Genomic DNA, 13,255 nt, shown 5'->3' on the forward strand with positions numbered 1-13,255 from the left:
TTGCTGGATGTTTCACACTTTCTGTGGGCCTCGCTCAGGCTTCTTGCTCACTGTAGGTATAGTTACATGGAGAGAGGCATTCAAAGAAGCTGACAGCAGGATTCACTGAGGGATGGGGATCTCATACTAAGCAAGATCTGCTGTGGACATTGTCTATGAAATGAAAACTGCTTTAGAAGGTTCTACTGCCAGTTTTGTCTTATACCTGTTCATATTCAGCATGGTAGCCATGCATGTGCAGTTAGTATTTTATCTGGTTTGGGCCTTATTTTCCACACTGAGAAAGGCAGTGTATGTTGACAGCTCAGTGCATGACAGAGAGCCTAAAAGCAACTAAATTAAGTCATTGTAAAAGAAAGAATGGTGGTTACTCCCTGTGTCCACTGACTGCTTGGTTAACTTGTGATGGGTACAACTCCAGGCTGTTGTGGGCTGGCAAACAAAATAAACTGGATGTCTGAAAGAAATTTGTTGAGAAAATAGAACTGGTGTGATTTCCCAACTTCTAGTTCTCTTTTCTGGTACAATTATCTTTTATTGCCAGTGGTACCAAAGCAAAATACCTATTTTGTCTAGTACCATGTAATTTACCCTTCCACAGTTGGTTGAGTTTTCTCATTCTCTTTCATAGGGATTTGTTATTTGAGCCTGTTTAAGCTTGTTTATGTTCATGTAGAGCAGATCATGAAAGAAGAACAGACCTCACAAAGCTGAATGTCCTATACAGACTGGAAGCAACCTTAAGTGAGTAAAGTATCTAGGTCTAGGGAGGCAGTCTTTATGCATGCATGGAGCACAGATGTTTTATATCCATTGCTTCTACATGGGCTGGACATGGCCAAAGATGCTGCATCTTCTGTCAACAAGGACCTTTATATCCAGAACTGCTTAAGGCCTGTGACCTGCAGATCACCTTAAAATCTCATAAAAAATTGGTTAAATTTTGTTCGAGCCCTTATTCTTCAAGAATGCCAGTGAGACATTATGGTCATGTATATCTATTGGGATTTGGTAATGATTCTTATGCATGATTCTGGATTAGATTTCTCTCCTGTTTTATTAATATTTGAAGCAATTTTAGCAATGTTTCCAGAATGAAATGTATACAAGACTTCTGTGGAGCTTCTCTTCTTGCGAAGAGAACAACACTCTTTTCAGTTCCATCAAAAGACTCATATTTCTTAAAATTCAGCCTATGATTAGCCATGCTGGTTGGATCCATGCTTACAGAGGTGTAGACATTACTTACAGGATTAAAATTCAGTGTATATTTCAAAACTTTCCTGTGTATACACTGTCCAATATTTGTAGTAACAATAACAATATCTTACACGTTTGCTTTTTTTTACTATAAGGACTTAGCTGAACTTGTTGCCAAGAAACCAGTCTGATTTGACCTAATGCCTTCTAACACACAGAAAAGCTCTTATGATCTGAAGTGAGGATGAAATAAAGGATTGTACACATTCCCTTTTCACTGAGGTCAATGCAAAGGACTTCCAAATTCCAGCAGTGAGGGAATCAGGTTATTGAGCCAAAGTAGTGGTATGTTCAGTCATTGAGAATTTCATGGTCCTCCTGTAAACAAAATGTTATGATGTCCTGTAGGACAGACTATAGCCACTTGCCTTCAAAATGATAAAATACTACTCATATTGCATGCATGTCAGAAGTTTTCTTTTTAGAAGACTCAAGTTTCCTTGTATTGCATTAATTTTCAAGGTAAACTCATCTTGCTGGATACTAGAATGCTGGTGAATTTAGGTGATTCACAGTATATTGAAAGCTAGCTAGATCAAAATACAGCTTTTGAAAGCATAGGGAGTGCAGAAGTGATTCTATAATTTTTCCATGGGGTTTTGAGTTCTAGAAATTTAACTAATTACTCTTATGGCCTTCTGTGTTTCTATTCCAGCCTAGAATTAAAAAAAAAAAAAAAACACCAAAAACAAACAAACAAAAAAACCCAACAAAAACCACAAAAAACCCAAAACAAAAAACAAACTGGCAAGCTGCATTGTCTTTTGCTAAATATTTCTCTCATTTCCTTATTGCACCAACATTTTTGTCTGCAAATTTAATTATAGTTACTTGATTGACTACATTGCTTGATCGACTACATTGCTTGATCAGGGTCTAATACATCTCATAAGCAGAAGTCTTTCCAGTTTCACTTTTTTCTTTTTTCCCAGTAGCAATTGTGATTTTGGAGCACTTTGACCTGAAAATCCAAGCTGTTTGGCTTTCATTTGATACCAAAACGTGCCCATACATTTGTGTCATTAAACCAACCTTGTACATATAAATATACATGGCAATCAGAAATTTGTCTTAGCTGAAAGGAAGAAATAGTAAAATCAAATGACTCACTTTTAGAGAAGACATTTTAAACAGTTATGACAATCATCACAATTTTGTATTTGCTAATAGAGCAAATTTAATACTTAAAACCCTACTTATCAAATATTGATAGCAGCTGTTGCTCTGAAGAGTGTTTTTTTAATACCTCTCATATAAAATATTTTCAACCCCCCAAATTCATTAGGTAAATAAATTGAAAGATTATATGTAAGTTTGATAACTTATTTACTGAATTTCAGCATATTTCTTTCAGAAAATTGCTTAGTAATTTTTTCCCCACATTTATGTGTCATAACATCAAGTTGTCCAGCTACAGTTAAAATTCAACAGATATTTACAAAATTGGGGAAAAATTCACTATTATTCAAGAAATTATATGAGACAGCTGTCTAAAATTTCTCAGCAAACTGCTTCTAAAAAATCTATTATTACCAGCTGAATTCAGTGCATGAGGCTGATGTAATCAAACACTTTTGTTAAAATCTGTTTCTCCCAGTGTAACACTACTTAAAGCCCTGGTTCAGGTTAAAAATACTTGAGACAAACTGAGGGCCAAGGGTGTTCTGCATTTGAATACACTCAAAAATTGGATGAATCTGAGCTTTGATCACAGGGACTGTTCAATTTTTCTAAATCTGACTTCTTTTTTCTTCAGTGGGCAAGAAGAGATATATATTCCTAAAGCAACATAATGGGACCATTTGTTAGGAAACATTTTTAGAAACAAAGACTGTCCACTATTCTAATACATTTAAAAAAATATAAATACCCTTAAAAAGGGGCAATCAATCACATTTCCATAATATTAGATATTTTACTCTACTGTGCTCTTAAAATGCAAGATGAACATGAAACTTTACTCTCTTCTGAAGTATTACACACGTTTCTGTCTGGAACAACAAATCATGTTTTTCAAATTTTCTCTGACATTAAAAATTGTTTCTACATTTTCCAAATAGATTAAACAACAAGGCTAATGTTAAAAATAAAATTTAAAAAATTGTTAAAAATGACTACTTCAAGTGTAAGACTGGGACATGTTTCACAAAAAATGTTGAAAATCTTGTTTTAAATTTATAATAAGCAATCAAATACTCTTCAGTGCACATAATTAGTATCTCTATTATAATTTGAAACTGAGTGCTGATGAGTGCTGCTGCTGATCTTTTAAAAATGTCTTATAAAATATAAATAGGATAGCCAAGAGAGAATAACTGATAAACCATGACATGAGATTCTCTTTTCTTTCCTTTTTTTCTCTTTTCCTTTCCTCTCCGCTTGGACTGAAGTCCTTTCTGGCCTCTTCAAACAGTGTACGCACATGCACACATCCACACCCACACATACCCACACAACCCACACACAACCCACAAACAACACACCTCCCACAAATTAATTCCAAAACCATTTTTCTAAATTTCCAATGGACTTGTATTCCTGGTGTCTTTTCACATGATCACAAGCAAGACATGCATGTGATTCCCAGAACCTAGGAAGATGCACTGAAAAATCCTTCTTCCAGTTGAAATAACTAAGATACATCTTGTTATTTTTGTCAAGCATCAGAAGATATTCTGCCAGCTCTCTGGGGGAGAGAAAATCTTCCACATGTATGAAAGAGTCTGCTGGAATGTAATTCTCATAATTTTCTCTGGAAGGGCCCAGTACAACTGGTACTGATCCAGCCAGAAGAGCGTTGTAAAGTTTCTCTGTAATATAATCTTTGTGGATTGAATTTTCAAAGGAAAGGTAGAATTTGCACGTGGAGATAGTTGGGATCAAGTTTTTGTCATTGACGTAGTCTCCAAAGGCTTGTCCATAGGTGTGGATTTCAATGTATTTACTAAGCTCGTTGTAATACTTGACTCGAGCATGCTCAGGGTTCCAGTTACTGACAACCCAACAGACCAAGTTTTCTTTACTTGGTACTTCAAATGTGAAGGAACTCGTGCCTACCATCATGAAGCCATAAGGCACCTGGATATCTGAATCACGCCGGTAAGTCAGGGTCAGGTTGAAAAGGTGTTCAATGCCACTCTTTTGTGGAGTATGAGTTGGAGACTCCAAGTTCATCCAAATCCACTTCTGGAACGGTGGCCTGGCTTGCTGAGGTAAATTAGCCAGATCCCAGCTAATGTCTCTGTGATGAATGAGGACAGCATGGGATCTGTTATATAGCGAGCGGTCAATAGTCAGATGGCACCCAGGGATATTGAACATCGTTTGGCAGGATGTTAGATCAAATGTCTGACCAAATGGCCAAACCCAGATCAAAACAGTGGTTTCATTGAGATTATCAGTTTTGGAAGAAAAGAAGTTCTTCATTTTCAACACTGAACTGGCTGATTCTATAGGACCAGAAATCCAGCTATTTGTTGGTTTGATATAAATTAATATAAATGCCATGAAACAACCAAGGATAATGAAGATAATAAAAAATGGCCGGAAAATTCCTTTAGATGTCGATGTCATAATTTGTTCTGAGAAAAAATAGAAAGAGAAAGAGAGAAAATAATATCAGGCATTAAATTACATATATATGTCTTGTTAAAACAATCAGACATCACAATAGATAGAACTTCAATAGACACTGAACTGCAATTTCAGAAATTTCCTTTGAATGGAGAGGGCATGGGTTCTTGCACATTATGGCAAAGTGACAATATTTTTCTTCTTCACATTAAAAGCTCACTGACAAATTAAAAGCAGGATTTTAATATGTCTCATACTTGGTGAATCAGTATATACTAAGAAATTTTTTTACTTAGAACCTAGGCCAAGCATTTGGAACACAGAAGATGGACAAAATTACCCTTTAATTCTATCCTTGTGTCTGTGTAAAGGATAGCATGCCGCCCATTTGTTGCATTTATATTTGTGTGAATGTGGAGGATATAGGATTAGAGAATTGAGAAAGGAAGGGACTAGAACTTTAATTGTGTAATCAAGAAGACTTATTAGAAAACTAGTTCATGTCTGGTGGCTACATAGGAATGAACATTCATGCCTTCTCCAGGGGACTCCTAAACTACCTAGGAGAAGAACCTCCAAGAGAGGGTTTCCCTAAGCAGCCCCATATCTCATATATTTCCCACATAAAGGAATATTAGGAAAAATCAATGTAAAAGATGTCCTCGTGTATTTCATTATGTTTTATGGGTTAAAAATTAGAAAAAGTAGAGATATGCTGCATCATGGATGGTCTTAATTCTGGTTTTAGTTATAGTGATGGGTTAACCTTGTCTGGCTGTCAGACTCATCTAGCCACTCTCTCTCTATCTCTCCTCGACAAAATACGGGAAGAAAATAAGATGAAAGTCTCATGGATTGAAGTAAGGACAGGAAGGTCACTTACCAGTTACTGTAGCAGGCTAAACAGACTCATCTTGGGGCAAAATAATGTAATTTATTGCCATTTAAAATAGATTTATATAGTGAGAAACAATGACAAATATTAAATTAAATTTCCCCTCTCATCTGCTTCGCAGGCTCAGCTTCCTCCTTCATTCCCAACTCCTATACCTCCTACCCACCCCTGAGCAGCACAGGGGGATAGGGAATGGAGGTTTGTGATCAGTCCACAGCTATTCCTCTTGGCTGCTCCTTCCCCCACATACATTTCCCTTCCTCTAAAATGAGCCCTTCCTATGGGATACAGGACCCTCAGGGACAAAAAAATGTAGCTACTGAGTGGGCTGTCCATGGGATGTTCTTCCTTCAGGACATGTCCTCCTGTTCTGACACGGGGTCCTCCCCAGGCCATTGTGGGCTGCAGGGGAACCTTTTCTCTAGTGTCTGGAGTACATCCTCCTAACCTTCTCTCACCCTGGTGCTCATAAGATTGCTTCTCATGTTTTTCCCCCTCATTCTCCACTGCCTGTCCTCTTTTAAATACACTTTCCCAGAGGTACTGCCACCTTGTCTTCAGGGCTTAGCCATGCCCTGCAGTGGGTGTGCTGGAATATGCTGGAATTGGCATGCGGTGGCCCTGGCTGCTCTTCGGAGAGGCTGCCTGGCAGTCCCTGCTGCCAGTGCCTGGGCACAAACACCTCCTACAATTATATAAAATATATGGTGCTTTTGTCTAGGCCCTTTTTCTGAAGGACATAGTTTAACAGGCCCTCTCTGCTTTCAGCAAAATGATCCTGAGGGGAGTAAAGGAGGGGAACAGTGTGTCCATGGTTTTTCCACTTATCCTCATCAGTTTAAATCCCTCTGAAAGAAAACCGAGGCTTAACAGCAACATTACATTGGCTTTTTTTAGCCTATGTTGATTGTTTTGGAAAGTATGTCTAGAAGGAGGGTCACGACCTATGAAAACCTAAGACTGCTTCTTTGTCTTACTACAGGGAAAGTGAGAATGGGACCTCTAAGGAAGGTTGAACAGCTCTAGGAGATGAAGCTTCAGGAAAAAATAAGAGGCTGAGCTGATATTCATGTAAAGCTGTTCTTTGTTTCTATGCTATTGAAAGTGATACACAGAATAGGTGTAACTTATCACTGAACAGATAGTGTGAGCTGAGTTTGGACAATAGATTGGGGACCACATTTATTCGCAGGAGCTGATCATTTTCTAGGGATTGAAAAGGATGATGAAAAATCAGAAAAGGATTTTAACACTGTGCCTTGTAACATAGTCACACTCCAGTTAAAAACCTTTTGACTCAAGGTTCTGACAGGGATTATTTTACAATAAGCTCTTCTGCTAACTAATAACAAACCACTGCATCATCACATGACAATTCTTACTACATAGGAAATGAGCAGATATTATGTATTCCGTTCTCTGCTTGAAATTCTAGTTTGTCCAGACAGTTGCATTTATGTAGAAAGCTTTCGAACTGTAGAGACAATGTGAGGATAATTACTTGTGGTTTGTGCTACTCCAAGTACCAGTATTAACATCTGGCCATGTTAAACAGATGAGTTTACCTATTTTTGTCTCTTCTGGGTTGATTTCCTCTCCTGACTTTGCTGCCCTGAGAATGCACGTCCCCCTTCCTGATCTGGGACTGTGGTTCTTAGTTTTTTAGCCTTCTAGCAAAACACTAACATTCATCCAGGCCGTATAATCCTTTATAGTCCTGCATCCTTTGGATTCAGAGGACTAACCATTCATTATGCAGGCTCACAGATCCATTAGATGTATTAGTATCACTGGCATGCTTTGCTCTGAAACTACTGTTAATAGGATGGTGGAAAAGGGTTCTAATAGCAAGACCCATTAAAAAATTGAATGAGAGTCTTGTAAGGAAGCAGAGGACCTGAGCAGACTCCTAAAAATACCACTTAACTATAGCCTGAGGAAATGGACAGGATTTTTCTGAAGTTCTATTTTTGTATTCCACTCTGTGGAATACAGTAATAACTATTAAGATGTATACTGGGAATAGCCACAATTTCTCACGGTGAAGTGCTGACAGAATCAACAATTTGTAATAATTGTTGACTATTTGTAAATAATGTAATAATGATAATAATGTGATAATTTGTAAATAATGGGCTTCACAAGACAGATTGAAGAACCTATGGAATGGACCAGCAAACTCTGCTTTCATGGCTTTTGGGACTGAGTCCTGTGCACGGCCAGGCAGTGTAATACAGTTAAGGCATGTGTTAAGCGCTTGTTGACAAATATTATTTGCATAGCATCAAAAAATTGTTTGGGTTGTAATGGATTTTTTTGAGAAGTAGCTTGTGTGTACCACTAGGAATAAAGGTTATGGTGTGCTAGAATTCATAGATTATTTTTTCCATAATCTCCAAAATGGGGAGTCTTTTCCATATTTATTTATGTTCTTTTTTTGTGCCCAAGATAACCATTAACATCCCACTTTAATCCTCACTATAGAGGTGACACTAAAGAGATATTTGTTACAAGCCACACAGGCAAGTCACCTTATTTCACCCTTCCTCTTTCATGGCTTTTCTTCCACCACAGAATCACAAACTTTCTTTCTGTTGATGCCCTCCCCCATGCATGTCAGGGTCTGAAAGGAAAACTTTGTCAAAGAGATGTGTTTACTGAGATTTTTGCCAGCTGGAAGAATTCTTTACTTTTGATAGTTTTGTTATAAATTACATTTCAGAGTGTTGTGGGGTAGCAAGTATTTTCTAGGCACTTTTTTTTCCCAAGTTGAAAGTATAGTATTTCATCAGTACAAGACTGTTTTTCTGGGTACAAAGCTTAGCAAGGTTTCTTTTTAAGTGCAAATCTTGGCATTCTATCAGCAAGCAACTGCATTTAGCAGCAACAGGAACAGGGAGAGAGTAATAGGGTATCAGCCCTGTTAACCCCAAGTTTACCAGGTAAGGCTTGCTAAACTGTGTCTGGTTTTTGAATGCATTATGTTTATTAAGAAATAAAATTGAATTTTATGGAAACAGTTTTATCATATTTTCATTGCAATTGGGACTTCTCAGTCATTTTTTTTTCTGATTATGCAATACTGCAGGGGGGAGAAAATATAACCTTTCTCATCAGTAATATTGATGCCTCTGGCATTTCTTGCACCAATTTCTCCAGTTTCTCAAAGTTTTGCCAGTAGCCCAAAATATATCACTACTTGCAGAGGTATAACTTTCATTACTAGTCTGGTACTGAGATTTTCCAAAGGAGAAGTACAGTATTTTAAAATAAAAATGATGCAAAGATTCTTAAAAGCATGGACACTGAATGGTGAACAGAAAATCATGTAACTTTTCACACCTTTGAATTCTTAAGCATTTGGGGCTTACTCTTGTCTTCACCACCAGTTGGTCTCTGGATTCCTCAGGCAGAGATATTTAGCCTCAAGACAGTCTCTGAGGATGACTCCTGGGATCAGAGTGGGTGAAGAGCAGGACTTTAACAGAGGTAGGTACCTCTAGAAGCAGACAATCTAGGTAGATATTTCAGGGCTATAAAAGGACAGTTGAGTGCTGTGGTAAATGATCAAGCAAATGAAATCACAAGCAAACAATTGTTGTAGTTGGAAAGAGGGCTCATTTGAGATTGCCCTCCCTATTCTCTGGCATGTTTTACCAGCCTTTACCATAGCATATCTGCATTTATGCTAACAGCTGGGTTTTCTTAAAGCACACTTCCAATTAGCTGCAGCTTTTTCACCTGCAGTATTAAAAATAATCTGATTGCCTTGTAACTTCTTATCTCCAAGTCACTGCTGTATGGACATGACCCCAAGTGCTCTTGCTTCAGCTCTCTGAAACTGAAGCTTCCTACTTTTTATTGGAATTAACTCTCACTGTTCCCAGTTAAGTTTCCTCTGTTGCAACCAGAATAATGGATTATTTTCTCTCCCAACATCCAAACACAGGCTTGCTTCCACACATTTCCATGCCTGTCCACAGATTTCTGAAAACAACCCAGCATGAAAAGGCTCAACAGAGTTGCACAGAGTTAAAAGGCTGAAAACTGAATGAGCTGCTGATCTCAAACTGCATACTTTTATTCTACTGTTTACAACATTCTTTTTCTTCCCCTCTCCACCTCCTTTGTTTTCTAGTTATTTGTTCATTCCACAGATTCCAGTTTTGTGTATTTGCACTCTGAAAAGAGTAGAGAATCATTTTATTAAGTAGTGGTAAGTTTTGCTTTGAACAGTTTTAGAAAAATGACCTAAAAGTACCCCGAGGACAGGTAGCCATTAAGATGGACTGCTTAGGGATGGTGCAGAACCTGTCACTGGAGACTGGTAAGGACAAGGTTAGACTAGCACCACTAAGCAATGAGAGATCAGACTGTGCCCCCAGGTCCTAGGCTGGGCTAGAATGATCCCACTTGATTCCTTCCAACGTTGTACTCATATTTAACACAGATTCTTATAAAATGCACCTAATATAAACACTAACTGGCAGTCTAAAACTACAAAGAATTGCAGAATAAATGAGTAAAAACATGTCCCATCTTCAAAGTTGTCTTGCAAACTATGAAATAGCCACACAGTACAGAGTGAAAATGTGAAGGAAAGTGAAAAATTATGTAGACAACTACATAAACAAAAGCAACTACAAAAAAGTCCCTATTTTCAAAGGCTAAACCTAAATCTTCCCGCCAATTGCTAGATGGGGTACTGCTGCTTTTTTTGTGAATATCTGAATCTTGACCCCTTGCTGAAGAAAACCCTATTCTCAGCTTCCTTCTCCAAATTGCTGTGCAGCACACAGCATCCTGCTATGGCTCAGCAGCCCCCAGCCTTCCCCCTCATTGTCATCTATCCTCTCCTTCTCTCCAAGGCAGTCACACACTGTCCCTCTCCAGCTGCTTATGCAACAGCCCGGTGGTTTTTTTACTGCGATGCAACTCTACAGCAAAAAACATTAGCCAGGCACACAGAGTCTCTCAGAACAGCAGGGGAAATAGCTAAAGCACTGCTGTCCACACTGAAGTGACTCTATATCCACCAGTACTGCCACATATTAAAAAAAAAATACAGTCCTATCAGCCAGAAACTTTTCCAGATAATCCGGAGTTAATGTCAGGACACTCTACATGGCAGCAGCATTGCTTTCTAATCATGAGCTTTTAAGTTTGTCTCAGAGGGTTCAGGAGGCACCCTTTCCTTCCCTTGGCATGAAAATAAATGGAAATGGAAAATAAATGGCATGAAAAGTGATAAGTACCTCAGCAGCATTGCCAACCATGGTAACATACAGACAGAGCCTTTTTTTACCTTAACTTCCACGTTTTCTTGTCCACATCACAGCTAGTTTATGACCAGCAGCAATCTGTGAAAGTGATGGTGGCTTTCCATACTGTGCTAGGTATAGAAAATTGAGTTCTTCACCACTGTAGCTTAGTAGCAAATTCTATCTGCCTTGTCAGGAAAGAGCTTTTTCTCTTCCTGAATATAAAGCTCATCCTAGTTACGCAGCACAAGCCAGTCCATGCCTCTTTCAAAAGCCCTGAAACAGCTCTGCACAAAATGAAGCCGATCAAAGAAAAGCACTCCAAAAGCAAGTGGTCTCTTCCTCCCTTCTTTCCATGTGGTTTAGGAACAGCAAACTGCTGTTCTCTCTGATTCTGCCAGAATTGCAGAAAGAGCTCTTCAGCAGCTTTGTGACCAGCTTGTAAAACTGCAGCCGGCCAGCTGAAATATGAATAACATACCTGCACAAGCCATGTATTTGTGATGGCCACTCGCCCATCAGAAAGCCCTGATTAACTCACAGTGACTGTGAAAATGATGTAGTGAAGCCAAACAGAGGGGGAGCATGAAGTGGCAGGAAAAGAGCCATAAGCATTCCTGTGCACACAAGTTAAACTCCCTATCAAAAAATCATAGTTGCTTCTGACTGATTTCCTAACATGTAGTTCCCTTGTATAGTGGAAAAAACACCTTCTCCTGTGAAGAAGATAAATCAGAGTCAGGAAAAAGCAGAGGATGCCTACTTATAATATTGAACACTTACTCTAGGGTATATTAGTTCTGTGGCAAAGCAAGGGTTTTGGAGCTCTGAGAACCAGCTGTTTGTGTAGATATGATTAGAGGCTAGGTGCAGTAGTTACACTGTTGTATCTTGCTGCATAAGCAAGCTCAGAAAATGTAATTGAGATTTAATGCTGCCTTTTTTTGCAGATACAGCTTCATAGATCTGAGGATTTTGCCAGTGGCAACACAACTTGTGACATAACTCTGTACCCAGGAAAGAAAGCCTGAGAGGCCTTTAAGAAATACCATAAATTCCCCATAATCTGATCTCTGCTTAACATTTTGCTTTTCTGCTTGACTAGCACCTTTTCCTTAAGAGACTTGTTATACCTTTAGGTTTGGGATCTGTACTGGTATAACTGGATTTTTAGGACACAGGTCAATGTTTTCATTTTAATTTGAAAAAATCTTCTGTGCTCTGGTAGTAGTTGCCAGTGAGGCAACAACTGCCCTAGAGAGAAAAGAAAGCTACTGCAGTTCTCAAATCAGTAGCAATCTACTCTGTGGCTGAATTGGAGAATGCCATTTACTATTACTTTAACAGAGATAAGAGGTCATAATTTGTAGGCTTACTTTTAAAAAATAGGTCCATATTCTTCGCAAATGAGTCTTTTTTCCCCTCATAGAATGGAAAGATGGGCATTTGTTTTACAAATACATTCAACAGAATTGGGTTTCTTGACTATTCTCAGCTAAGAAGCAAGTGTTGGTCAAGAGGATTTGAGATAGCCAAGAGTCCTCATTCAGGTTTAGCTAGTTGTCTAAGCAGAACTCCTCACTGATATAGCTTTCTTAAAAACCCATCAGTGACTCAAAGCTTCAGGTTAGATTCTGTGCATAGAGAACACAAATCCTTCATCATATTATAATAGGCTGAGTGCCAAATACAATGGCTGCTTATTTTCCATCTGGGAAAACTGCAATTCAAATAAGTGATGGATTGTAGAGCACTTCTGTGTGTAAGGACACCAGCACTAATTGGAAGAATGGAAACACAGCACCAAGCATTTTCATTGGGCACCAACAGCTATGTTTTCAAGATTACTTGTGTTGGTAGTACCAAATATTTCAAAAGAATAAGCTGTTAAGTGTAAGATAGAAGGCGATTATAAAACAAGACTCTTGAATGAAATACTTGCCTTGCTAGAGAAAGATTAGTAATTCACTATAAAGATTATACTATACTGTAAAGTTTGGACACTGAAAACAAGAGAAGAAGAGTTTTGAGAACTGATACAAGTGCCTTTTTACTCAAACACAGGGAGAAAGATCCACAAAAAATAAATTCAGAAAAATTCCTAATAAGAAGTTTAAACATAGGCATGCAGAGAAACTGAAACAAAAACTTAACCACCTGAAACCTAAAGCGTAATAAAACAAGAGTGAAAGCATATTTAAAAAACAATATATATTTTAGATAGAGTATACTACAAAACCAGTGAAACTGACAATCACTCAACCTC

At 38.2% G+C, this 13,255-nt stretch overlaps 1 protein-coding gene across 2 annotated transcripts in view; it reads right to left on the minus strand.

Annotated features, from left to right (window-relative positions):
- Positions 1 to 2,474: 2,474 nt before the first annotated feature.
- Positions 2,475 to 13,255, minus strand: part of FUT9 (fucosyltransferase 9) — a 96,516-nt gene continuing 85,735 nt past the window's right edge. The window contains exons 1-2 of one of the 2 annotated variants that reach the window (XM_066180523.1): positions 9,071 to 9,160; positions 2,475 to 4,841 (exon numbers count right to left, since the gene is read on the minus strand). In XM_066180523.1, the coding sequence (XP_066036620.1) occupies positions 3,754 to 4,833 (1,080 nt within the window). In that variant the 5' untranslated portion in view covers positions 4,834 to 4,841; positions 9,071 to 9,160 and the 3' untranslated portion in view covers positions 2,475 to 3,753. Of the gene's footprint in view, positions 4,842 to 9,070; positions 9,161 to 13,255 lie in introns of those variants that run through there. The other variant, XM_066180522.1, reaches the window with a different exon arrangement.

Source organism: Chamaea fasciata, unplaced genomic scaffold (genome assembly GCF_029207755.1).
Source record: "Chamaea fasciata isolate MVZ Bird 193981 ecotype frontalis unplaced genomic scaffold, bChaFas1.0.hap1 SCAF_3, whole genome shotgun sequence".
NCBI lineage: Eukaryota > Metazoa > Chordata > Aves > Passeriformes > Sylviidae > Chamaea > Chamaea fasciata.